Source organism: Scyliorhinus torazame, chromosome 6, assembly GCF_047496885.1.
Source record: "Scyliorhinus torazame isolate Kashiwa2021f chromosome 6, sScyTor2.1, whole genome shotgun sequence".
Lineage (NCBI taxonomy): Eukaryota > Metazoa > Chordata > Chondrichthyes > Carcharhiniformes > Scyliorhinidae > Scyliorhinus > Scyliorhinus torazame.
In genome coordinates this window covers 291,389,800-291,414,014 of record NC_092712.1, presented here as the reverse complement: position 1 = coordinate 291,414,014, position 24,215 = coordinate 291,389,800, and the positions used below count along the sequence as shown (strand labels likewise).

The 24,215-nt window shown below is 45.8% G+C and overlaps 1 protein-coding gene across 3 annotated transcripts in view; it reads left to right on the top strand.

The window, feature by feature from the left end:
* LOC140425499 (NFX1-type zinc finger-containing protein 1-like) overlaps window positions 1–24,215 on the top strand; it is a 91,890-nt gene that overhangs the window by 47,293 nt on the left and 20,382 nt on the right. For all 3 annotated transcript variants that reach the window (XM_072509831.1, XM_072509832.1, XM_072509833.1), the window contains 6 exons: window positions 7,875–8,025; window positions 8,257–8,510; window positions 9,871–10,010; window positions 12,207–12,361; window positions 13,366–13,511; window positions 18,275–18,385. In XM_072509831.1, coding sequence (XP_072365932.1) covers window positions 7,875–8,025; window positions 8,257–8,510; window positions 9,871–10,010; window positions 12,207–12,361; window positions 13,366–13,511; window positions 18,275–18,385 — 957 coding nt within the window. The remainder of the gene's footprint in view (window positions 1–7,874; window positions 8,026–8,256; window positions 8,511–9,870; window positions 10,011–12,206; window positions 12,362–13,365; window positions 13,512–18,274; window positions 18,386–24,215) is intronic.

Here is a 24,215-nt window from a genome sequence, read left to right as displayed (position 1 = left end):
TTAGGCCTTCTTCACGGCTCTATCCACTTGAGTGGCAACCTTCAGCGATCTGTGGACATGAACCCCAAGATCTATCTGTTCCTCCACATTCCTCAGAACCCTGCCGTTGACCCTGTAATCCGCATTCAAATTTATTTCTGCCAAAATGAATCACCTCTCACTTATCAGGGTTAAACTCCATCTGCCATTTTTCGGCCCAGCTCTGCATCCTATCAATGTCTCTTTGCAGCCTACAACAGCCCTCCACCTCATCCACTACTCCACCAATCTTGGTGTCATCAGCAAATTTACTGACCCACCATTCAGCCCCCTCCTCCAAGTCATTGATAAAAATCACAAATAGCAGAGGACCCAGCACTGATCCCTGTGGTACACCACTGGTAACTGGTCTCCAGTCTGAAAATTTTCCATACACCACCACCCTCTGTCTTCTATGTGATAGCCAGTTACTTATCCAATTGGCCAAATTTCCCTTTATCCCACACCTCCTTACTTTCTTCATAAGCCGACCATGGGGAACCTTATCAAACGCCTTACTGAAATCCATGTATACGACATCAACTGCTCCACCTTCATCGACACAGTTACCCCCTTAAAGAATTAAATCAAATTTGTGAGGCAAGACTTACCCTTCACGAATCCATGTTGACTGTCCCGGATTAAGCTGCATCTTTCCAGATGGTCAAAAATCCTATCCTTCAGGACCTTTTCCATTAACTTACTGACCACCGAAGTAAGACTAACTGGCCTATAATTACCAGGGTCGTTCCTATTCCCTTTCTTGAACAGAGGAACAACATTTGCCACTCTCCAGTCCTCTGGCACTATCCCCGTGGACAGTGAGGACCCAAAGATCAAAGCCAAAGGCTCTGCAATCTCATCCCTTGCCTCCCAAAGAATCCTTGGATATATCCCATTTGGCCCAGGGGACTTGTCGACCCTAAGGTTTTTCAAAATTGCTAATCCATCCCTCCTCAGAACATCTACCTCCTCCAGCCTACCCGCCTGTATCACACTCTTATCCTCAAAAACATGGCACCTCTCCTTGGTGAACACTGAAGAAAAGTATTCATTCAACACCTCTCCTATTTCTTCTGACTCCATGCACAAGTTCCCACTACTGTCCTTGACCGGCCCTAACCTCACACTGGTCGTTCTTTTTTAAGGCCATGGGTTCCTCTTTTACATAAACTTGAAAGAGCAGATGGAACTCTGGTTTACTAGCTCAACTGAAAGGCAGCACTTTGACTGTGCAGCACTCCTTCAGTGCTGCAGTGAAGTGTCAGCTTGGATATTGTGCTCTAGTCCCTGGAATTACAACCTTTGCCCTTGGTGGTGGGAGTCCGACACACACTGAACCATGGCGGATACCTTCCACAACCGCCTTCTTGACCTATTGGCAGCCTATGGGATGAAGGTGCTTCTACAATGCTGCTAGGGAGGGTGGTCCAGTATTGTGATCCAATGATGAGAAAGAAACAGTGGACGTGATTTAATGGCCATGGTGCATCTGAAAAGCGGCTTGCCGCAGTGTAGCGGGGCCTCTAGAAGCCGGGCAACCCCATTCCTGATATCAACCCAGTTTGCAACGCTACGCGAAATCTAACGTGACCTTGCGAGACGTTGCATTGTGGATCTCGGCCATTGTGGGCAGGATCACCTTTTAGCAAATTTGCATATATGCAGATTCTCGTGGCACCCGAGGCGTGGGATCTATCTCCTTCGCCTCGGAGACCTCGAGTGAGTGCTGTTCAGTACTGGTCTCCACAAACGGGGGACCAGATGGAACGGCACTCGTGAGGGTCTCCCAGGGGATCTTGGGCTCCCATGTGTGGGCTCTTTGGGAAGGGTGCTACCCTGGCACAGCTTGTGCTACTTGAGAATCCTGGCACTGCCAGCCTGGCACTGCCAAGGTGCTCATTCTGGGGTCGGTGGGACCTCTACAAACGGGATGGTCTACATCTGGACCAGAGGGGTACCAATATCCTGGGGGGGGGGGGGAAATTTGTTTATGCTCTTCGGGAGGGTTTAAACGAGTTCAGCAGGGGCTTGGGAACCTGAATTGTAGCTCCAGTATACAGGAGGTTGAGAGTAGTGAGGTTATGAGTAAGGTTTCAAAGTTGCAGGAGTGTACCGGCAGGCAGGAAGGTGGTTTAAAGTGTGTCTTCTTCAATGCCAGGCGCATCCGGAATAAGGTGGGTGAACGTGCGGCATGGGGTGGTACCTGGGACTTCGATGATGTGGCCATTTCGGAGACATGGATGGAGCAGGGACAGGAATGGTTGTTGCAGGTGCCGGGGTTTAGATATTTCAGCAAGCGCAGGGAAGGTGGTAAAAGAGGGGGCGGGGTGGCATTGTTAGTCAAGGACAGTATTACGGTGGCAGAAAGGACGTTTGATGAGGACTCGTCTACTGAGGCAGTATGGGCTGAGGTTAGAAACAGGAAAGGAGAGGTCACCCTGTTAGGGATTTTCTATAGGCCTCCGAAAAGTTCCAGAGATGGAGAGAAAAGGAGATTCTGGATAGGAGCGAAAGCAACAGGGTAGTTGTTATGGGGGACTTTAACTTTCCAAATATTGACTGGAAACTCTATAGTTCGAGTACTTTAGATGGGTCCATTTTTGTCCAATGTGTGCAGGAGGGTTTCCTGATACAGTATGTAGATAGGCCATATTGGATTTGGTACTGGGTAATGAACCAGGACAGGTGTTAGATTTGGAGGTAGGTGAGCACTTTGGTGATAGTGACCACAATTCGATTACGTTTACTTTAGTGATGGAAAGGGATAGGTATATACTGCAGGGCAAGAGTTATATCTGGGGAAAGGCAATTATGATGCGATGAGGCAAGACTTGGGATGCATCGGATAGAGAGGAAAACTGCAGGGGATGGGCACAATGGAAATGTGGAGCTTGTTCGAGGAACAGATACCGCATGTCCTTGATAAGTATGTACCTGTCAGGCAGGGAGGAAGTGGTCGAGCAAGGGAACCGTGGTTTACTAAAGCAGTCGAAACACTTGTCAAGAGGAAGAAGGAGGCTTATGTAAAGATGAGACATGAAGGTTCAGTCAGGGCGCTCAAGAGTTACAAGTTAGCTAGGAAGGACCTAAAGAGAGAGCTAAGAAGAGCCAGGAGGGGACATGAGCAGTCTTTGGCAGGTAGGATCAAGGATAACACTAAAGCTTTCTATAGATATGTCAGGAATAAACGAATGACTAGGGTAAGAGTAGGGCACTACAGTCAAGGACAGTAGTGGGAAGTTGTGCTTGGAGTCCGAGGAGATAGGAGAGGTGATAAATGAATATTTTTCATCAGTATTCACACAGTATTCTCCTCGACAACATTGTCTTTTTCCTGAGATTCAGGCTACTAGACTAGAAGAGCTTGAGGTTCAGAAGGAGGAGGTGTTAGCAATTCTGGAAAGTGTGAAAATAGATAAGTCCCCTGGGCCGGATGGGATTTATCCTAGGATTCTCTGGGAAGCTAGGGAGGAGATTGCTGAGCCTTTGGCTTTGTTCTTTAAGTCATCTTTGTCTACAGGAATAGTGCCAGACGACTGGAGGATAGCAAATGTTGTCCCCTTGTTCAAGAAGGGGAGTAGAGACAACCCCGGTAACTATAGACCAGCGAGCCTTACTTCTGTTGTGGGCAAAATCTTGGAAAGGTTTATAAGAGATAGGGTGTATAATCACTTGGAAAGGAATAATTTGATTTGAGATAGTCAACACGGGTTTGTGAAGGGTAGGTCGTGCCTCACAAACATTATTGAGTTCTTTGAGAAGGTGACCAAACATGTGGATGAGGGTAAAGCAGTTGATGTGGTGTATATGGATTTCAGTAAAGCGTTTGATAAGCTTCCCCACGGTAGGCTACTGCAGAAAATACGGAGGCATGGGATTCAGGGTGATTTAGCAGTTTGGATCAGAAATTGGCTGCTGGAAGAAGACAAAGGGTGGTGGTTGATGGGAAATGTTCAGACTGGAGTCCAGTTACTAGTGGTGTACCACAAGGATCTGTTTTGGGGCCATTGCTGTTTGTCATTTTTATAAATGACCTGGAGAATGGGTGAGTAAATTTGCAGATGACACTAAAGTTGGTGTAGTTGTGGACAGTGCGGACGGATGTTACAAGTTACAGAGGGACATAGCTAAGCTGCAGCGCTGGGCTGAGAGGTGGCAAATGGAGTTTAATGCAGAAAAGTGTGAGGTGATTCATTTTGGAAGGAAAAACAGGAAGACAGAGTACTGGGCTAATGGTAAGATTCTTGGCAGTGTGGATGAGCAGAGAGATCTCGGTGTCCATGTACATAGATCCCTGAAAGTTGCCACCCAGGTTGAGAGGGTTGTTAAGAAGGCGTACGGTGTGTTAGCTTTTATTGGTAGTGGGAATGAGTTTCGGAGCCATAAGGTCATGTTGCAGCTGTACAAAACTCTAGTGCGGCCGCATTTGGAGTATTGCGTGCAAATCTGGTCGCCGCATTATAGGAAGGATGTGGAAGCATTGGAAAGGGTGCAGAGGAGACTTGCCAGAATGTTGCCTGGTATGGATGGAAGATCTTATGAGGAAAGGCTGAGGGACTTGAAGCTGTTTTCGTTAGAGAGAAGAAGGTTAAGAGGTGACTTAATTGAGGCATACAAGATGATAGGATTGGCTAGGGTGGACATTGAGAGCCTTCTTCCTCGGATGGTGATGTCTAGCACGAGGAGACATAGCTTTAAATTGAGGGGAGATAGATATAAGACAGATATCAGAGGTAGGTTCTTTACTCAAAGTAGTAAGGGCGTGGAATGCCCTGCCTGCAACAGTAGTGGACTCGCCAACAGTAAGGGCATACAAATGGTCATTGGATAGACATATGGACGATAAGGGAATAGTGTAGATGGGCTTTAGAGTGGTTTCACAGGTCGGCGCAACATCGAGGGCCGAAGGGCCTGTACTGCGCTGTAATGTTCTATGTGGCAATTGGCTCTGGGGTGCCATGCGCAGGTGTTGGGAGGGGTGCGGGGGAGGTCGTTATGGGGGCCCCAGAGATCAGGGTGCCATTGGGCACTGAGTTCCATGAGCGGAGCTCCTCTGCTCAAAGCGGGGCTATGTGCGGCCTCGGCCGTGCGTTCCCCACTGAGGCCCATATCTAAACAGTGGCGCGTTTCATATCCTTGTGTATCTCGGCACTGTGGGCCCTAGAAACAGGAGGTTAAATGCACTCGCTATGGGACTCCGTTTCCATTTAGTTAAATCGCGCCCAGTGTTGCAAATCCAAACCCAAATCAAGGGGATCATCGTGTTGCTTTGCTACAAATTTGGTGGAGGTCGTGGGTGTAGGAGCTGTTGTTAAAGATATAATTTAGTCAATTCAAGTTACTGTAGTAGGAGGGTGGGACAAGGGAAGTGGAGAATAACAAGTTAAAAATTCCATCTTAGACTCTAATGTTCTCAGTAAGTACACAATCCATGTAAGTCGATAGGCCAACAGGGGTCAGGCACATGACAGTCTGAATTGCTACCCAATACAACCGCTGTATATTTCTCATCAAATCTTTCCCCCACCCCCTAAGATGCTTCTCACGCTGTGAGCCAACTGGTTTCGTGAGAACTCTGACTTCCACACAAGCCTTTTCAAACTCCACTCTTGAAGAACATGCTTGGAATCTTCTTCCAAACAAAGCTTTCTCTTGAATGCTTTCACCAAGGATCCAACTCCAGAATTTGAACCTCTCTTTTCAGTACCCAGCCATGCCAAAAGGATACCTCTTCTTTTTTTTAACAAACATTTTATTAAGGCATTTATGGTTTTATAACAACAAAAGATACAAATACAAATGTAAACATAATTCAGTGTGTAACCCCCCCCCGGCCCCAACCCCAACCAACATCCTTACCCCGCCAACTTGGCTTATACATACACTCCCCAAGTCCCTCCATCTCTTCTCGCTGTTCCCGCCTAAACTAAACTAAACTAAACTACCCCCCCCCCCCTTATTGTATCTGCTAACAGTTTAGTTTTCCTCAAAGAAGTCGATAAACGGCTGCCACCTCCGAACGAACCCTAACACTGTTCCTCTCAGGGCGAATTTAATTTTCTCAAGCCTGAGAAACCCAGCCATGTCACTAACCTATACCCCAGATTTTGGGGACTTCGAGTCCCTCCATGCTAATAAAATCCGCCTCCGGGCTACCAAGGAGGCAAAGGCAAAAACGTCAACCTCTCTTGCCCCCTGGACTCCCCGGTCTTCCGACACTCCAGAAATCGGCACCTCCAGACTCAGCGCCACCCTCATTTATAGCACCATGGACATGACATCAGCAAATCCCTGCCAAAATCCCCTAAGCTTCAGACATGCCCAAAACATGTGGACATGATTTGCGAGCCCTCCTGCACACCTCACACACCTGTTCTTTACCCCAAAGAACCTGCTCATCCGGGCCACTGTCACGTGTGCCCGGTGAACCACCTTGAATTGTATCAGGCTGAGCCTGGCACATGATGAGGACGTGCTGACTCTGCTCAGAGCATCCTCCCACAGACCTGCCTCTATCTCCTTTACCAACTCATCCTCCCAGGATACCTCTGCTTCATAGGCTGTGGTGTGTTGCTAACTTTTGCCTTAGTTTAATTGCTCTGTTTTATCACCTTTGCTCTTGAGTCGCCAGGTATCTTTCTGATACCGCCACGTGGTTCAAGTCCGAGTAATGATCAATAATCCAATACACCGCTTAAGATTTAAATCAAAGCACATTTATTATACACAGTAATCACTACCCATGCATAAATTCTACGTCTAAGCTACTTCTACGACTAACAGGCCAATACTTAACTTGGAACTGGCCCACCAGGTCAGGGAAACGAATGGCCTTTTGTTCGGGTTCTGAGCCTGCGGGATTCGAAGTTGGTACAGATTGGTAGTTAGGAGCACCTATATCGTTGCGAGCGTTGAAGTAAGACTTACTGGAGGAGTTAGCCATTCTAACTCGGGGGTTAGCCATTTTAACTGGCTACAGGTGTCACTGACCGTCTGATTTATCGTGGACGTCTGGTTTCTTACCTAGCTTACTTTAAATCTCCTTCTTGCAACTGTCTCTTTACCTCAGAGCACTATTCCGTGCCTTTTACTTTAGCTTTACCAAACAGGACCTTGTTCGACTTCTTGTTCTTTGTTCCCTTGATTCAACTGTCTTTCCGAGACATTCTTTTTGGCCCTACCTTCTGATTTTTGGGACTTTCTATTGTTCTTTTGAGAAATCTGCTTCCTGCAACTCCCTGGTCCTGTCCAGCTTCTCCTGGCTCTAGCTTACAACTAAAGTTCTTGCTGCCTTGTGGAGCAACAGCCAAGTTTTTCTTTCAACTTTGCTTTCACATCATAAACTCTTTACCATGCATGCACCTAAACCAAATTGAAACAATAAACCCTTTCAAATACAGAAACGCAAAACTAAACTTACTTATTTCAAATACCGATAATTTAATTCACAGTGACCGGGATTTTCTGCCCCTTCTCACCGGAGGAATCTTCCGGTCTCGCCGAACTGCAAGCCCTGCAGTGCAACCGGCGAGCAAAGTAATTAGCGTTGACTTCGGCGGAACTGGAAGATCTCACCAGCGCCTAACGGCAAGCTGCCTCTGCCGCCAGAAAATGTGCCGCGTGGGTGGGTGGGGTGGGGGAAATCCCAGCCAGTGTGTATTAGTGCCAGTTTCCAGCCTGGATAAATGGGCAGGGTTAGTGACAAAAAGAGCCTCCAGCTGTAAAACCACTCTGCAAATCCAAAGATGGTGATGGAAATGAAGGAGCAACCAGCAATGTGTGGTGAGCCCACAATAATCTGAATTGTTCCTGGGTATGATCCAGTTTACAAACTGGGATTCTTACATTTTAAGGGGCCCTCTGATGTTACTGAAGTTGGCCAATCTAACTTACTGGAAGAATCAAAATTAACATCTGCATCCAGATGTTACTTGGCATCTAAGGAGCAAAGCACAGAGGAGGACATGGAGGAGACAGAGTCAATCTTCACAGAGGGGGACGCAGGTAATATAGAAAATTCCAATTCTATCTAAATTTTAATCAGGATCAAAATCTAAGTAAATACGATGCGTAGTTTCTCGGTGACTATAATCGAAAAATGTTTATCACATTCTGATTAACGTCCACTTATTGTCGGCCCCCATCATGAACAAAAAGAAAACAGATTGTCCATTTTAGTTTCTGCATTTTCCACTGAATGGTTTTGTTCCTTAAACATTACCTGATTTCTTGCAGCAAGCATTAGTGATCTGACTGAGGAGGAAGAGCAAGCGGAAGATGACGACGATGAACTTATTCATGTGGCTGAAGAGGCTGAGCTGTTGCAAGCGGAGAGAATAATTGGAGATGACCACTTACAGAAACAAGTTAAAAGTGCGACTGCCCGTCTGGCTGCAATCCGTCAAAGGTTTCTGGCCTTTCACCCTGACGACACTGAGCGCCCTTCCAAATCGCAAGCTGAGAGTGAGGATAGTGATGGTGGTTGGGAGGTAATCTTTTAAAAGTTTATTCTTGGGTTGTGGTTATCATTGACAAGGCTGGCACTTATTGCTCAGCCATAGTTCTAGTACAGTGGTTAGCACTGTTGCTTCACAGCGCCAGGGTCCCAGGTTGGATTCCCGGATTGGGTCACTGTCTGTGTGGAGTTTGCATATTCTCCCCGCGTCTGCGTGGGTTTCCTCCAGGTGCTTCGGTTTCCTCCCACAAGTCCCAAATTTAAATACATGTTCTTCCTTTCATTTGGAGAGAGGGGGGTGCCGGGGAGTCTTTGGAACTAATAATAATAATCTTTATTATTGTCACAAGTAGGCTTACAGCTTTGAAAAAGGGTCATCTGGACTCGAAACATTGGCTTTTTTCTCTCCCTACGGCTGCAGCTAGACCTGTTGAGATTTTCCAGCATTTTCTATTTCGGCTTACATTAACGCAGCAGTGAAGTTACTGCGAAAATCCCCCAGTCCCCACATTCCAGCGCCTGTTTGGGTACACTTGAGGGAGAATTCAGAATGTCCAATTCACCTAACAAGCACGTCTTTTGGGACGGGTGGGAGGAAACCGGAGCACCTGGAGGAAACCCTTTACACCAGCTAGCATGCAGGAGATTCCAGCATCTGCAGTAATTTGCTTTTATGCAGGAGCAATGATTGTGAAACTATTGTTTTATCCTTTTATAAAGTTTTGAATATCCCAGGCATTCCAGTGAACATTGATCCTTTTGATGCTGCTTGAATTGTAACTGGGCAGATAAAAGCAGATTGCTTCCAGTAGTTCAGGACTCAAGATTAAGGAGCCATTGATAGAAGATTAAATGCTACGAGATTTAAAACCGAGGGAATAAGAAACTTCTTTCCCTGAAAGTTGAGAGATTGTAGGATTTACTTCCAGGATTAGAGGTTGGGGTAGAAACATGTCAACGTTCAGCAGTAGGTTGGACAGATAGGTGAAGGTAAAAGAGATGGAGGATAATGGAATCAGGGTGAAAAAATATGATTAGAATTATTTGGTCATATGGTGAGTAAAGGCCAACCCCAACTGGTCGGATCGAATGGCCCATTTCATGTTGTGGGCTCTGTGCATTTCAATGTGGGACAATTAGCTTATCACTAACTTATCAAGCTTGGTTTAATCTGGAGTGGGAAATCTGCATGCAGAGTCAGCATTACAACTCCATGTTTTAGTTAAACTTGGTTTGGAGCAGGTGCTAGTGTCAAACTGCACTATTAAGTGCTATAAATTTTCTAAAAAACACTTTAGTGAGACTATACACACAGCAAATACGAATGGGCTATTCTTCATGGACCCACCATAGCTAGCTGTCCACTGAGTGTCTCTTTGCTGTTTTTTAAATAGACGAAAAAGAAAAGTAAGAAACAGATGCGAGCAATGGTAAAAAAACAGTTGAAGCTCACCGACTACATGCCAGAAGATAACGCCAACGGCATAGACAATGTTTGGGAACTCGGACTGCACGATCGCTGGAGACTGTACAGGTTTAATATCTCATTAACTCAGAATTAATTTTACTTGAGGCGATCTGTACATTGTGTCCTTTTAAATTAAACATTTTCAACAGAGAGAATTTTCACATGCACCCTGCCACTATCCACCCATTCATCTAACCATTGCAGCCAAATTAAAACCTCCCATGAAGACTCGATGCATCCTGATAATCCGAATAATGACTCCGGAAATTGCAGGTAGAATAAAGTGTTTGTGTAAACTGTCCCTCTTTGAGTCCTTTTCCCCCTCTCCACAAACCTCTGTATCTTGTGGTTTCAAACTTAACTAATGGTAATCATAGTCTTGGCTATACTTCCAAACAGCCCTGCACTAAAGTTGGAACATGGTTGTGCACAGTAACACCAGAAGCAACCTAGCCATACGCAAGAACAGGCAGATGGATGCATCTGTGCTGCACCCACTAAATATATATCCAACTACACAAGATTCATTGCAAATGGTAGTTTGACATAATCTTTGAAAGATGAAACTCTACTCCCTGTACACACACGACTGCGTGGCAAAACGTGGTTCCAACTCCATCTACAAGTTTGCTGACGATACGACCATAGTGGGCCGGATCTCGAATAACGACGAGTCCGAATACAGGAGGGAGATAGAGAACCTAGTGGAGTGGTGTAGCGACAACAATCTCTCCCTCAATGCCAGCAAAACTAAAGAGCTGGTAATTGACTTCAGGAAGCAAAGTACTGTACACACCCCTGTCAGCATCAACGGGGCCGAGGTGGAGATGGTTAGCAGTTTCAAATTCCTAAGGGTGCACCTCTCCAAAAATCTGTCCTGGTCCAGCCACGTCGACGCTACCACCAAGAAAGCACAACAGCGCCTATACTTCCTCAGGAAACTAAGGAAATTTGGCATGTCCACATTAACCCTTACCAACTTTTACAAATGCACCATAGAAAGCATCCTATCGGGCTGCATCACAGCCTGGTATGGCAACTGCTCGGCCCAGGACCGCAAGAAACTTCAGAGAGTCGTGAACACCGCCCAGTCCATCACACAAACCTGCCTCCCATCCATTGACGCCATCTACACCTCCAGCTACCTGGAGAAAGCGGGCAGCTTAATCAAAGACCCCTCCCACCCAGCTTACTCACTCTTCCAACTTCTTCCATCGGGCAGGAGATACAGAAGTCTGAGAACATGCACGAACAGACTCAAAAACAGCTTCTTCCCCACTGTCACCAGACTCCTAAATGATCCTCTTATGGACTGACCTCATTAACACTACACCCTGTATGCTTCATCCGATGCCAGTGCTTATGTAGTTACATTGTATATGTTGTGTTGCCCTATTATATATTTTCTTTTATTCCCTTTTCTTCTCATGTACTTAATGATCTGCTCGCAGAAAAATACTTTTCACTGTACCTCGGTACACGTGACACTAAACAAATCCAATCCAATCCATATAACTTGTCTGCCTGGGTTGAATTTTACAGGGTGCATTGGTTGCTGTCCCACCAACTTAAAAAAGTCAGGGGGTACACACCTATGATCCCACTGGCAGCCCCTCAGCAATTTCATGCTGGGAGTAGGGTTAATTGTTTTTAAGGTGAGACTTCCATCCCGAATCTCAGGAGGAAATCTTGCCTTAAGAGAGATCACAGCCAATTGGATGGCTGGCAATTTTGTAGTCCCAGCAGTGCCCACTGCTGGGAATACAGGTGGTCCCGCCACATCAAGGAGCCTAGGTAAGTCCGGGTTGGGCATTTCTGTGAGAGGGTTGTGTGTGTGGTGGAGGAGGGGGGTGGTTGCAGTGACCTATTTCATATATTCCTGTGGAGGTTAGTAAGTGCCGTTATGATTCCAAAGGTTGATGGGCTGATCTCATGTGGTTAAAGTAAGGAAGGCTTTTATAATCGACACCAATAAATATCAGGAGAAATTAAGTGGTGACTTAGGGGCCTCAATTGGCCTTCGGGCCAGAAGGCTGCCCACATGTCTACCCGCCACAGAACGTATTGGAGACAGCTGGGAGGGCAAAGGGATCTCCACCCTGCATCCTCCTTCTTGAACATACGGCTCCCCACCACCCCCTCCCTCCCCCACCCAGCCTCTGACCTCAGCTCTGAGGTGGGGCTGGCAGAGGGATTAAATCCCACATGGTGTCTGACAATGGGTTGTCCAGATGGTGGTTAAACAAGGTGATTTTATTGCAGGTTGTGGTTGTTAAAGTACCAAATCGAAACCAGGCGTAAAATGTTAACATATGAGGAGCAGTATCAGAAAATTGTCAACCGTCTTGCCGAGCTGAGAAATCAAGAAGAAATGATCGTCCTTCGCCAGTCTAAAGTAGTGGGGATGACCACAACGGGTATATATAGCCACTTCTAACAATGATGACAAATATAAATTTTTACATTCACTTGCTTTCACATGCTACATTTGGACAATGTAAACTCTGTTTATGATATTTGCTTTGCACAGTAGGAAAAACCAATGTATGATTTTCAGGTTTTTTTTAATGAGGGCCAGTTTAATGGTATTTAATTTTCACTCGCAATGATTTGAACTCGCTTCACCTCCCTGTATAAAATGCCATGCAGAGCATTCCAGTGGGCCATCGTGTTTACCAAAATTCCCTATTTTAGTTCTCCTCTGTTACCTTCACCGAAGATGTGGAGATGCCGGCGTTGGACTGGGGTGAGCACAGTACGAAGTCTTACAACACCAGGTTAAAGTCCAACAGGTTTGTTTCGATGTCACTCAAAACAAACCTGTTGGACTTTAACCTGGTGTTGTAAGACTTCGTACTGTGCCTACCTTCACCGAAGTATGACAAAATTGGGAGGAATTGGAGAGAATGGCAGAAATTCGCTGTCCAGTGTGTTCATAAGAATTTTTCTGAAGTATATAATCAAATCATTTATCATCCATTGATCCTATATTCAAGGCTGGCACATTACACGTCATTCCTTCACAATGTTACAAGAGGGTGTAAATGTATTTATTTTGACTCCCATGTGAGAGATGGGACCCTCGAGAATGGACCCTGTGGGCTACCTCATCACCACTTTTCCCAACTCTTCCATTTTGCATAACCATCAGATTGCTTATCCAACATCCACGACTGGATGAGCAGAAATTTCCTCCGGTTAAATATTGGGAAGACTGACACTGTTGCTTCGATCCCTAACTGCTCCAAACTCTCTTCCCTAGTTATAATCCCTCAATATCTCTGTATGTGGTTCTGAAATGCTGTGTTTCTAATAGTGCTGTGAAGCACCCATGGATGTTTTATGATGTTAAAGGTGATATATGCTGCTGTTGGTTTATTCATTACACATATTGAAGTGTTGTGTACAACTATCTTTTTAGGTGCGGCAAAATATAGAACCATCCTGCAGGATATTCAGCCAAAGATTGTGATTGTAGAAGAGGCAGCGGAAGTGTTGGAAGCTCACATAATCACCACTCTTAGCACAGCCTGCGAGCACCTCATTTTAATTGGTGATCATCAGCAGGTAAAAATTGTTACAGAAAAATCAGAATGGGGCTGATTTTGACTTTGTACAATAGAGGGAAATGGTACATAATGAGTTGGTAGTCCTTTTTGCATCTCTCCTGATTTATATTTGGGTTGACTTTGAATCCCTTTATCAAATTAAATGCTTCGATCAGATCACCACCATCAACCTTGGGATTCCTAAAAGCATCTGCCCAACTTTCATATGAAAAATGGAGCGCCTTGCTGCACCATTCATTACTGTCGTAGTTGATCTTCCAACTCACCTCCACCTTCCTGCATAATCCCCATATCTCTTAATTCCCTTAGTCTCAAAATTTCTATTGATCTCTGTCTTGAATATTCTCAATGACACAAATCAAAGATTTGCAACCCTTTTTGAGTGAATGATATTCTCCCGAGTCCAGTGCCTTTGAATCGGAAACTCTGAACTCCAGTTCAGACTTCCACGGTTGAAGTAACATCATCCAGGCATCTATCCCAGGAACCCCTTCAGAATTCTGTATGCTTCAGTGCAATCACTTCTTATTCTTCGAACCTCGAAGGAATATAGGCATAGCCTCCTCAATATCTCCTCATGGAACAAATCGCTCATCCCGGCAATCTGTCCACTGAACCTTTGCTGAGCTCTTTCGAAGGCAAGTACATCCTGCCTGAGATACAGAGACCTAGTGCGGGATTCTGCCATAATCGGCGGGGCGGGCAACTCCGGCTGGAAGTAGTGGCGTGAATCCTCCACGCCTTCAGGGGCTGGGCTGGCCCCGGAGTGGTTTGCGCCGTGCTGGCCGACGGGGAAGGGGCTTGGTGCCACGCCAACTGGCGGCGAAGGGCCTCCGCCGGGCGGCGTGTGTTGGCGCATGCGCATGTGCTGGCATCATCCACACGCAAGCGCAGAGGGCATCATTTCCGCACCGGCCATGGCAGACCGCTACAGCCGCCGGTGCAGAAGAATAACGTGCCCCCACGGTACAGGCCCGCCCGCGGATCGGTGGGCCCCGATCGTGGGCCAGGCCACCGTGGGGGCACCTCCCAGTGTCAGATCCCCCCGCGCCTCCCCGAGAACCCTGAAGGCCGCCTGCGCCGCCAGGCCCCACCGTTAAGGACCTACTCCAATTTACGCCAGTGGGACCGGCAAAAAAAAAAACGAGCGGCCACTCTGCCCATTGCGGGCCGGAGAATCGCCCGGGGGGGGGGGGGGCGTTGCCAGTGGCCGCCGACTGGCACTGCGCGGTTCCCGCCCCCGCCAAATCTCCAGCACCGTAGAATTCGGCAGCCTGCGAGGGCGGGATTCACGCGACCCCCGGCGATTCTCCGACCCAACGGGGAGTTGGAGAATCCCGCCCCAAAACTCTACACCGCACTCTAGATGTGGTCTCCCCTAAGCCCATTACAATTGCGGTTGGACTTCTTCACGTTTAAATTTCAATCCTTTTGTAATACAGTTTGCTTTCACAGAATCACAGAATAGTTTCCGTACAGAAAGAGGCCAGTTAGTCCATAGTGTCTGCACCAGCTCTCTGCATGAGCACTCGCTTTGTGCCATTCCCCTACCCATAACCGTGCACATTCTTCTTAACTGTTTGCCATAGCTGGATGTTAATTTCTGTGACTTGTGTACAAAAACACCCAGATCTGCCTGAAAACCAACATTTTCCTGTCCTTCACCATTGAAATAAAATTCTGTTTTTCTATTTTTCCTTCAAAAGCAGATGACTTCACTTCCCCACAGTGTGTGCCATTTGTCATGTTCTTGTCACTCAGTCAGCCGCTTTGTGTCCTGCTCACAGTTTACTTTCCAACCTAACTTTGGCCTGGAGTTTTACAGGGATGGAGAGGGTCGCTGGCTCAGCCAAAATGGCATTGGGACCTCAATTTTGTACTCACCATTTTCGCCATGGGGTGGGAGGACACTGGTACCTGCTGGGAGTGGTTACATTTTCTACATCTCAGAGGCTGTTTTACATGTAAAAGTGCAACTGCCTTCAAAGGCACCCAATGTCCATAAACTGGGATGCCTAAAGTGTGACTTGTGGGTGTTAGGATCTGCAGGAGAAGGTCTCTATTTACCAGAGCTCTTTGGAAAGGTAGGGTACCCTTTTGGAGTGGTAAGAGAGCTTTTTCAATTATGTTCATGGACAACAGAAGTAAGGTACCTATTGGGAGAGGACAAGTGCCCTTTGAGGAGATCAGGTATCCTTTGGGATTATTAAAAGTAGAGACGAATATGCACAAATCGTGGATTAAACGCATTGGAACTGTTAAGCAGGACATTTAAATCTGTCCTTTATTTTTTAAGTTGTTTAAAAAACAGCGTTGCTAAACCACTCTATCTATTGACAGAAACTTGAGGGTCATCATTATAGGCTTTGTGCTGCATGATTAGTTTCACAGCCTATCATTAGCACAATGAGGTGCTTGTTGGTTTACAGTTCGATTGACAGCTCCAAATTGTCATAAAGTTTTTAGGGTTATAAATGTAAATGTTTTTATAAGTTATTAAGTACCCAAAGGAAATGTTTGTTTTTATAAGAGATTCAGTAGTTGAAAATTTTTTAATGTAGTGAATGGGTTTTTAATCTAGGAGAGTCTTTTTTAATAGTGAAGTCATCAGTAGACACTAGAACTTTACTTTATTTCATCTCAGCAGTGATTGTCCATGGTGGATGAGTTGGCATGGAGGGTGTAAGGGCAAAGGGTGGTGGTTTGCGACATGGGTTGGCACTAAGTTGGCATGGGCTATAAAGGGTCATGGGGAGAGTAAAGGAGCATACGTTGTCATGGATGTTGTGAGGAACCATGGGGGTGGGTAGAGAGGCATAGTTGGCATGGAGGGTATGAAAGGCCGTGGGAGTGGGTGGCAGTATGTGTTGGCATGAATGGGATATGGGTAGTGGGAGGGTTGCGGAGTAGAAGGCTGTTTTTTGTTTTATTTTCTTTACAAGCCCAAGAGCACTGAAGCTAGCCTTTCACTCAGCATGCCTCTGAATCCAGCAGCACCTGTGGCTCCCTCTGTGCTATTTTAGGAGGCAGTGGGATTGACTCTCATTAACCCCACACCTGACTCTGTGCTTTCAACTTGGGAGCAAAAATCCAGGCCAGTCTGCCTCATCAAAACTTGGATATGTTGCACTTAGTTCCATCATCTCTGTCATTGATGCAGTGTGTCAATAACTGAGGCCCAAACATTGTTCCTTGTGTTACCCCACTAGTCACAGCCTGCAGACATGAATTTGACGTGATTATTCTTTCTGTTTTCTGACTTCAATCCATGCTAATACATTAGCCCCAATCCCAGAAAGCCTCACTTTGTTTAATAACCTCCTGTGTGGCACCTAATCAAATACTTTTTAAAAATCCAAATACACTACATCCACAGGTTCCCCTTTATCTACCCTACTAATTACATGCTCTAAAAGCTCTAATAGATTCATCAAAATATCTCACTTAGAAATCTGTGTTGGCTCTGCCTAATCATATTATGACTTTTCTTTTAAATTAAAGGACAGAAATTCAGGTGTGCTCTCATTCTTCCCACTTTTCCCTTCATTCACTAGTACCCAACTTTCTAACAGCTATATTTACCGCAAAAAGACATGCCATTACTGACATGGTGTCACCCTTGGTTCATTAGGAGCGCACTACCTCAAACCAGGCTGGTGGTTAGCTCTATTTGGAGTTGCGGAAGAGCCGGGAGTGCAAGAGGCGAAAGAGGCCGATGTCGTGGCCTTTGCGTCCCTCGTAGCCCGGCGCAGGATCCTACTCGTGTGGAAGGAGGTGAAACCCCCCGGACTGGAGGCCTGGGTAAACGATATGGCGGGGTTTATTAAACTGGAGCAGATAAAGTTTGCCCTGAGAGGATCGGCTCAAGGGTTCACCAGGCGGTGGCAGCCATTTCTCGACTACCATGGGGAACGTTAGAGGGAAGACGGATGACCAGCAGCAGCAACCTAGGGGGGAGGGGGGGTGTGGGGGGGGGGGGGGGGGGGGGGGGGGGAGGCAGTTGAGTATAGGTCAATAGAGTACGAGGTTTTGTTACTTGTATATTATTATTGTTAAAAAGTTTAAAAATTTCTGTTTTGTTACTGTTATCGTTTCGCTTGTTTTGTAAGCGGGAAAAATGTTGCTCAGGGAAAAAAATTTCAATAAAATATATTTTTTTTAAAAAGGAGTGCACTACCTAATGAGTTCTAAACTTGTAGGTTCAAGTCGCACTCTAAAGATTTGAGCAGAGAAGTAAGGCCGACTCTCCAGTGTGACACAAGGAGTGCTGTACCGTGGGAGGGGCCAACTTTCAGATGTGATGGTAAATCACGGCGCAATCTGCCTTCTCGGCTGGGTGGAAAAGATGGTATTACTTTGAAGCAGAGTATGGGAGTTTTCTCTGATGTCATGAACAATATCCCACAAACAACATCACATTGTTTTTCGGGACTTCGCTGGTCTCCAATTAGGTACCAAATTTCTCCACAATGCGACAAAGGCTACACTTTAGAAATACTTCATTAGCCTTAGAATACTTTGGGATGTCCTGAAGTCATGAAAAGTGCTATATTGATGCAAATATTTTGTTTCTTTCTGGTTCATATTGGTTCACCTTCAGTGAGGCTAACCCAAATTGCGCTCTTTGCCCTGTCCCAATGAAATTAATCTCCTGTTCAGTTTTGACGGTTAGCAAAGGAGGAGTCGCTCATGTTGCAATTCGCCCGCGCTGCGGATTTAATCATTCCCACCTTACCAAAATTTATCACTTTCTTATTTCAGCTCCGCCCAAGTGCAACTGTGTATGAACTTGCAAAAGATTTCCACTTGGACGTTTCCTTGTTCGAGCGGCTGATAAAAATGAATGTGGAGTTTGTCCGGCTCGATTATCAAGTGAGTTTCCCAATCTGTTAACCGCTGGCAATTCAACTAGTGCTCCTGAGAGTCAAACTCTTCATTCCATGTTTGCTTCCGGTGACATGAAACGATCCTGTCATTACACCTGTTCACCTTCCTGCTTTTAAGAATTATATATATATATATATATATATATATATATATAATTTCGTGCGGAACGCAAGTCCTCAACCTGGAAGGGGGCAGGAGGGAGAATAGCGGTCAGGAAACAAATGTCTGCTTTAAGGCCTCTTATTTGGGATGTAAGATCTGAAACTGTGGTGCCATGCACCAATGCCTAAATTTTGGGGTCTCTGGTATACGTCCTCAATTTAACAGTTCTGAGATTTATCTGAGTAAAATGATACTTTAAAGTTTATAGTCCAATCCAATGATTCCTAGCCGTTTTCAATAACGTGGCATACTCCCATGAGACAAGCAATTCTCAGCTGAATCAATTGCTCATAAAAGCCCCACAATGTAGCACTGCCAGGGCCACCCAGCGTCCCATCTCAATGGAGATGGATCATAGGCGCCTGCTACATTTCTGGTGGGATCCCCACAGATCCTTAAGAATTATTTACGTCATTTCAGGCTGGTTTAGCACACTGGGCTAAATCGCTGGCTTTTGTAGCAGGCCAGCAGCACAGTTCAATTCCTGTACCAGCCTCCCCGAACAGGCGCCGGAATGTGGCGACTAGGGGCTTTTCACAGTAACTTCATTGAAGCCTACTTGTGACAATAAGTGATTTTCATTTCATTTCATTTCAAATGTCAAATTTGTTTTACTTTAAAAACTTCCGATATCCACACTGGTCTTCGAGAGGGAGGCAAACAGCAAGTGATTTCCGGCAAACCTGCTCACCGCAAACTGTCATTAGAACTCCGAGAAATGGGGCGACACGGTAGCACAGTGGTTAGCACTGCTGCCTATGGCGCTGAGGACTCTGGTTCGATCCAGGCCCCGGGTCACTGTCTGTGTGGAGTTTGCACATTCTCCCCATGTCTGCGTGGGTTTCACCCCCACAACTTAAAGATGTGCAGGATAGGTAGATAGGCCACACTAAAGTGCCCCTTAATTGGAAAAAAATGTAATTTGGAACTTTAAATTTAAAAAATAAATGAATTTTTAAAAAATTAGAACTTGGGTAAACACTACACCTTTCAGCTAAAACCTTAGAAGATTGCAATTTCATTTATTAGTTACAAACAGTGGACCGTTTAAATCTAAAAGATAAATGCAAATGCCTCTGATCCCACACACTGCGCTTTTTTCCTCTCTCTCGTTCACTCGGAACCAGGATGCCAGAAGGGCTGTAAGGTATCCGTGCAATCAGCCAGTGTTCCCGCAGTTATATTCCCCAAATGCGAATCATTCTTAAGGAATTTTATAATAAAAGTAATTTTATATATGACTTTACGGAGGTTGAGAGGCGACCTGATAGAGGTCTACAAAATTATGAGTGGCATGGACAGAGTGGATAGTCAGTTGCTCTTTCCTAGGGGCGAAGAGTCAAGTACTAGGGGACATAGGTTTAAAGTGCGTGAGGTTTAAAGTGCGTGGGGAAAAGTTTAGAACAGATGTGCGAGGCAAGGTTTTTACACAGAGGGTGGTAAATATATGGAACACGCTGCCTGGGGAGGTGGTGGGAGCAGGTACGATAGCGGCATTTAAGGTGCATTTAGACAAATATATGAATGGGGTGGGAATGGAAGGATATGGACTCCGTAAGTGCACATGGTTTTAGTTTAGGCAGGTACCATGGTCGGCGCAGGCTTGGAGGGCCGAAGGACCTGTTCCTGTGCTATATTGTTCTTTCTTTAACCAAGGGAAAAGCATTTGTGCAAATGCAGGAAACAATGGTTTTGCGTTCAAGTGTACTCAATGTGCTCAATTACAATTTGACATACAAAGCTATCATTTGGAATTCATTTAATGTCAAATTTGTCAAAGCTTTATCTATGTAGTGGATCAAAGCTATCCGGCGTACTCAAATCTATCAAATACGTTCAGTAACCTGCATTGAAAAATACAATGAAACTGATTACTAAAATAATATCTGAATTTACTCACGTTTTACATTTAATCTAAAAACAAGCAGTTCCACTATAGAGTACATGCTGGAGAGCCCAACAAAGAACAAAGAAATGTACAGCACAGGAACAGGCCCTTCGGCCCTCCAAGCCCGTGCCGACCATGCTGCCCGACTAAACTACAATCTTCTACAGTTCCTGGGTCCGTATCCCTCTATTCCCATCCTATTCATGTATTTGTCAAGATGCCCCTTAAATGTCACTATCAGTTTCAAATTCATTTTAGTCTCCGGGTTCTATACTTTCCACCCACCCAATTCCCAGGTGTCGGGAACAAAATTCATTACCAGCCCCCCCCTCCAATCTCTGGGTTTCAACTCTCCCCTTCAGCCTCGACTCTCTCCCCTATACACCTCCAGCCGCCAAATCCTCCCCCACTCCCTCCTTCCTCCAAACCCTCCCCCTCTCCCTCCGTCCTCATATCGCTCACTCTCTCCCTCTATATTCTCCCCCTTATCGATTGGCGGGGGAGAGATGTATTTTTTAAAAATTGCAATTTGGGATGTCTATTAGGCCCCGCCCCACCAACATGCCGGAAGATTTCTTGTGCACAGAATGTTGGGCTGCAAAATGGTGTGAAAAGCCAGCTGTGCAACCTGCCAGCTGCGCACCTATTTTCTTGCCTCAGCCAGCGTTCTGTGAAAATAATGGAAAATTTCACCATCACTCATGATTTTCCTCCACAGGTTTGGGATCACGATGTAAGTGTTAAGTAGGGGCCAGAATCCCACACTGTGGGGAAAGTAGTCTGTGATTTTCCCTGAATCTTTAACACCCGTTTAGCCTCTTTGGCCAAGCCTTTGGTCATACGACCTACTAATAATAATAACATTTATTAGTGTCACAAATAGGCTTACATTAACACTGCAATGAAATTACTGTGAAAATCCCCTAGTTGCCACATTCCGGCTGTTCGGGTACACTGAAGGAGAATTCAAAATGTCCAATTCGCGTAACAAGCACGTCTTTCGGGACTCGTGGAAGGAAACTGGAGCACTCGGAGGAAAGCCACGCAGACACGAGGAGAACGTGTAGACTCAGCACAGACAGCGACCCGCGCCGGGAATTGAACCCAGGACTGGTGCTGTGAAGAAACAGTGCTAACCATTGTGCTACCATCCCGCCTCTGCGAAATGTTGGTTCACCCTATTTAAAAAGAACAAAGAAAATTTGCACAGGAACAGGCCCTTCGGTCCTCCCAGCCTACGCCGATCCAGATCCTTTATCTAAACCTGTCGCCTATTTTCCAAAGATCTACTTCCCTCTGTTCCCCGCCCGTTCATATATCTGTCTAGATGCATCTTGAATGATGCTATCGTGCCCGCCTCTACTACCTCCACTGGCAAAGAGTTCCAGGCACCCACCACCCTCTGCGTAAAAAACTTTCCACGCACATCTCCCTTAAACTTTCCCCCTCTCACCTTGAAATCGTGACCCCTTGTAATTGACACCCCCACTCTTGGAAAAAGCTTGTTGCTATCCACCCTGTCCATACCTCTCATAATTTTGTAGACCTCAATCAGGTCCCCCCTCAACATCCGTCTTTCCAACAAAAACAATCCTAATCTACTCAACCTTTCTTCATAGCTAGCACCCTCCATACCAGGCAACATCCTGGTGAACCTCCTCTGCACCCTCTCTGAAGCATCCACATCCTTCTGGTAATGTGGCGACCAGAACTGCATGCAATATTCCAAATGTGGCTTAACCAAAGTCCTATACAACTGTAACATGACCTGCCGACTCTTGTACTCAATACCCCGTCCAATGAAGGCAAGCATGCTGTATGCCTTCTTGACCACTCTATCGACCTGCGTTGCCACCTTCAGGGTACAATGGACCTGAACTCCCAGGTCTCTCTGTACATCAATTTTCCCCGGACTCTTCCATTGACCGTATAGTCCGCTCTTGAATTAGATCTTCCAAAATGCATCACCTCGCATTTGCCTGGATTGAACTCCATCTGCCCTTTCTCTGCCCAACTCTCCAATCTACCTATATTTTGCTGTATTCTCTGACAGTCCTCCTCGCTATCTGCAACTCCACCATTCTTGGTGCTCGCTTTCTGCAACTCCACCATTCTTGGTATCATCTGCAAACTTGCTAATCAGACCACCTATTTCTTCGTCCAGATCATTTATGTATATCACAAACAACAGTAGTCCGAGCACGGATCCCTGTGGAACACCACTAGTCACCTGTCTCCATTTTGAGACACTCCCTTTCACCACTACTCTCTGTCTCCTGTTGCCTAGCCAGTTCTTTATCCATCTAGCTAGTACACCCTGAACCCCATACGACTTCACTTTTTCCATCAACCTGCCATGGGAAACTTTATCAAACGCCTTAGTGAAGTCCATGCCTATGACATCTACAGCCCTTCCCTCATCAATTAACTTTGTCACTTCCTCAAAGAATTCTGTTAGGTTTGTAAGACATGACCTTCCCTGCACAAAACCATGCTGCCTATCACTGATAAGTCTATTTTCTTCCAAATGTGAATAGATCCTACCCCTCAATATCTTCTCCAGCAGTTTGCCTACCACTGACGTCAAGCTCACAGGTCTATAATTCCCTGCTACCCTTCTTAAACAAAGGGACAACATTAGCAATTCTCCAGTCCTCCGGGACCTCACCCACGCTCAAGGATGCTGCAAAGATATCTGTTAAGGCCCCAGCTATTTCGTCCCTCGCTTCCCTCAGTAACCTGGGATAGATCCCATCCGGACTTGGGGACTTGTCCACCTTAATAAAACTTCCCACTTCCTTATGCCGACTTGACCTGGAGTATTTAAACATCCATCCCTTGCCTCAACATCCGTCATGTCCCTCTCCTTGATGAATACCGATGCAAAATACTCATTAAGAATCTCACCCATTTCCTCTGACCCTATGCATAAATTCCCTCTTTTGTCTTTGAGTGGGCCAATCCTTTCTCTAGATACCCTCTTGCTCCTTCTATACGAATAAAAGGCTTTGGGATTTTCCTTAACCCTGTTAGCCAAAGATATTTCATGACCCCTTTTATCCCTCTTTATTGCGCGTTTGAGATTCATCCTACTTTCCCGATATTCCTCCAAAGCTTCATCAGTTTTAAGTCCCCTAGATCTTATGTATGCTTTCTTTTTCATCTTAGCTAGTCTCTCAATTCCACCCGTCATCCATGGTTCCCTAATCTTGCCATTTCTATCCCTCATTTTCACAGGGACATGTCTGTCCTGCACTCTAATCAACCTTGCCTTAAAAGACACTCATATTTCAAATGTTGATTTACCCGTAAACAGCTGCTCCCAATACTCCTGCCGAATTTTGTTCTACTTGGCCTTTCCCCAATTTAGCACTCTTCTTAGGACCACTCTCGTCTTTGCCCATGAATATTCTAAAACTTTTTAAAAATATATATTTTATTCAAGTTTTTCAACAAATTTTCAACAAAACTCTTCCCCCCGCCCCTCCCCTCAACAAAAAGAAAGCAACAAGAACATAACAAGTAGAAATTATACATTGGATTTCTCCATGTACAGTAACCCCCCTTCTAACAGTAAACAGCACAAATTGGGGGGAAAACCCACCATGACCCAAACACCCCCTCCCAAGAGAAACCTCCCCCCCCCCCCCCCCCCCCGCCCCTGGGCGGCTGCTGCTGCTGACCTCCTAACGCTCCACAAGATAGTCTAGGAACGGTTGCCACCGCCTGAGGAATCCCTGCACAGACCCTCTCAAGGCAAACTTT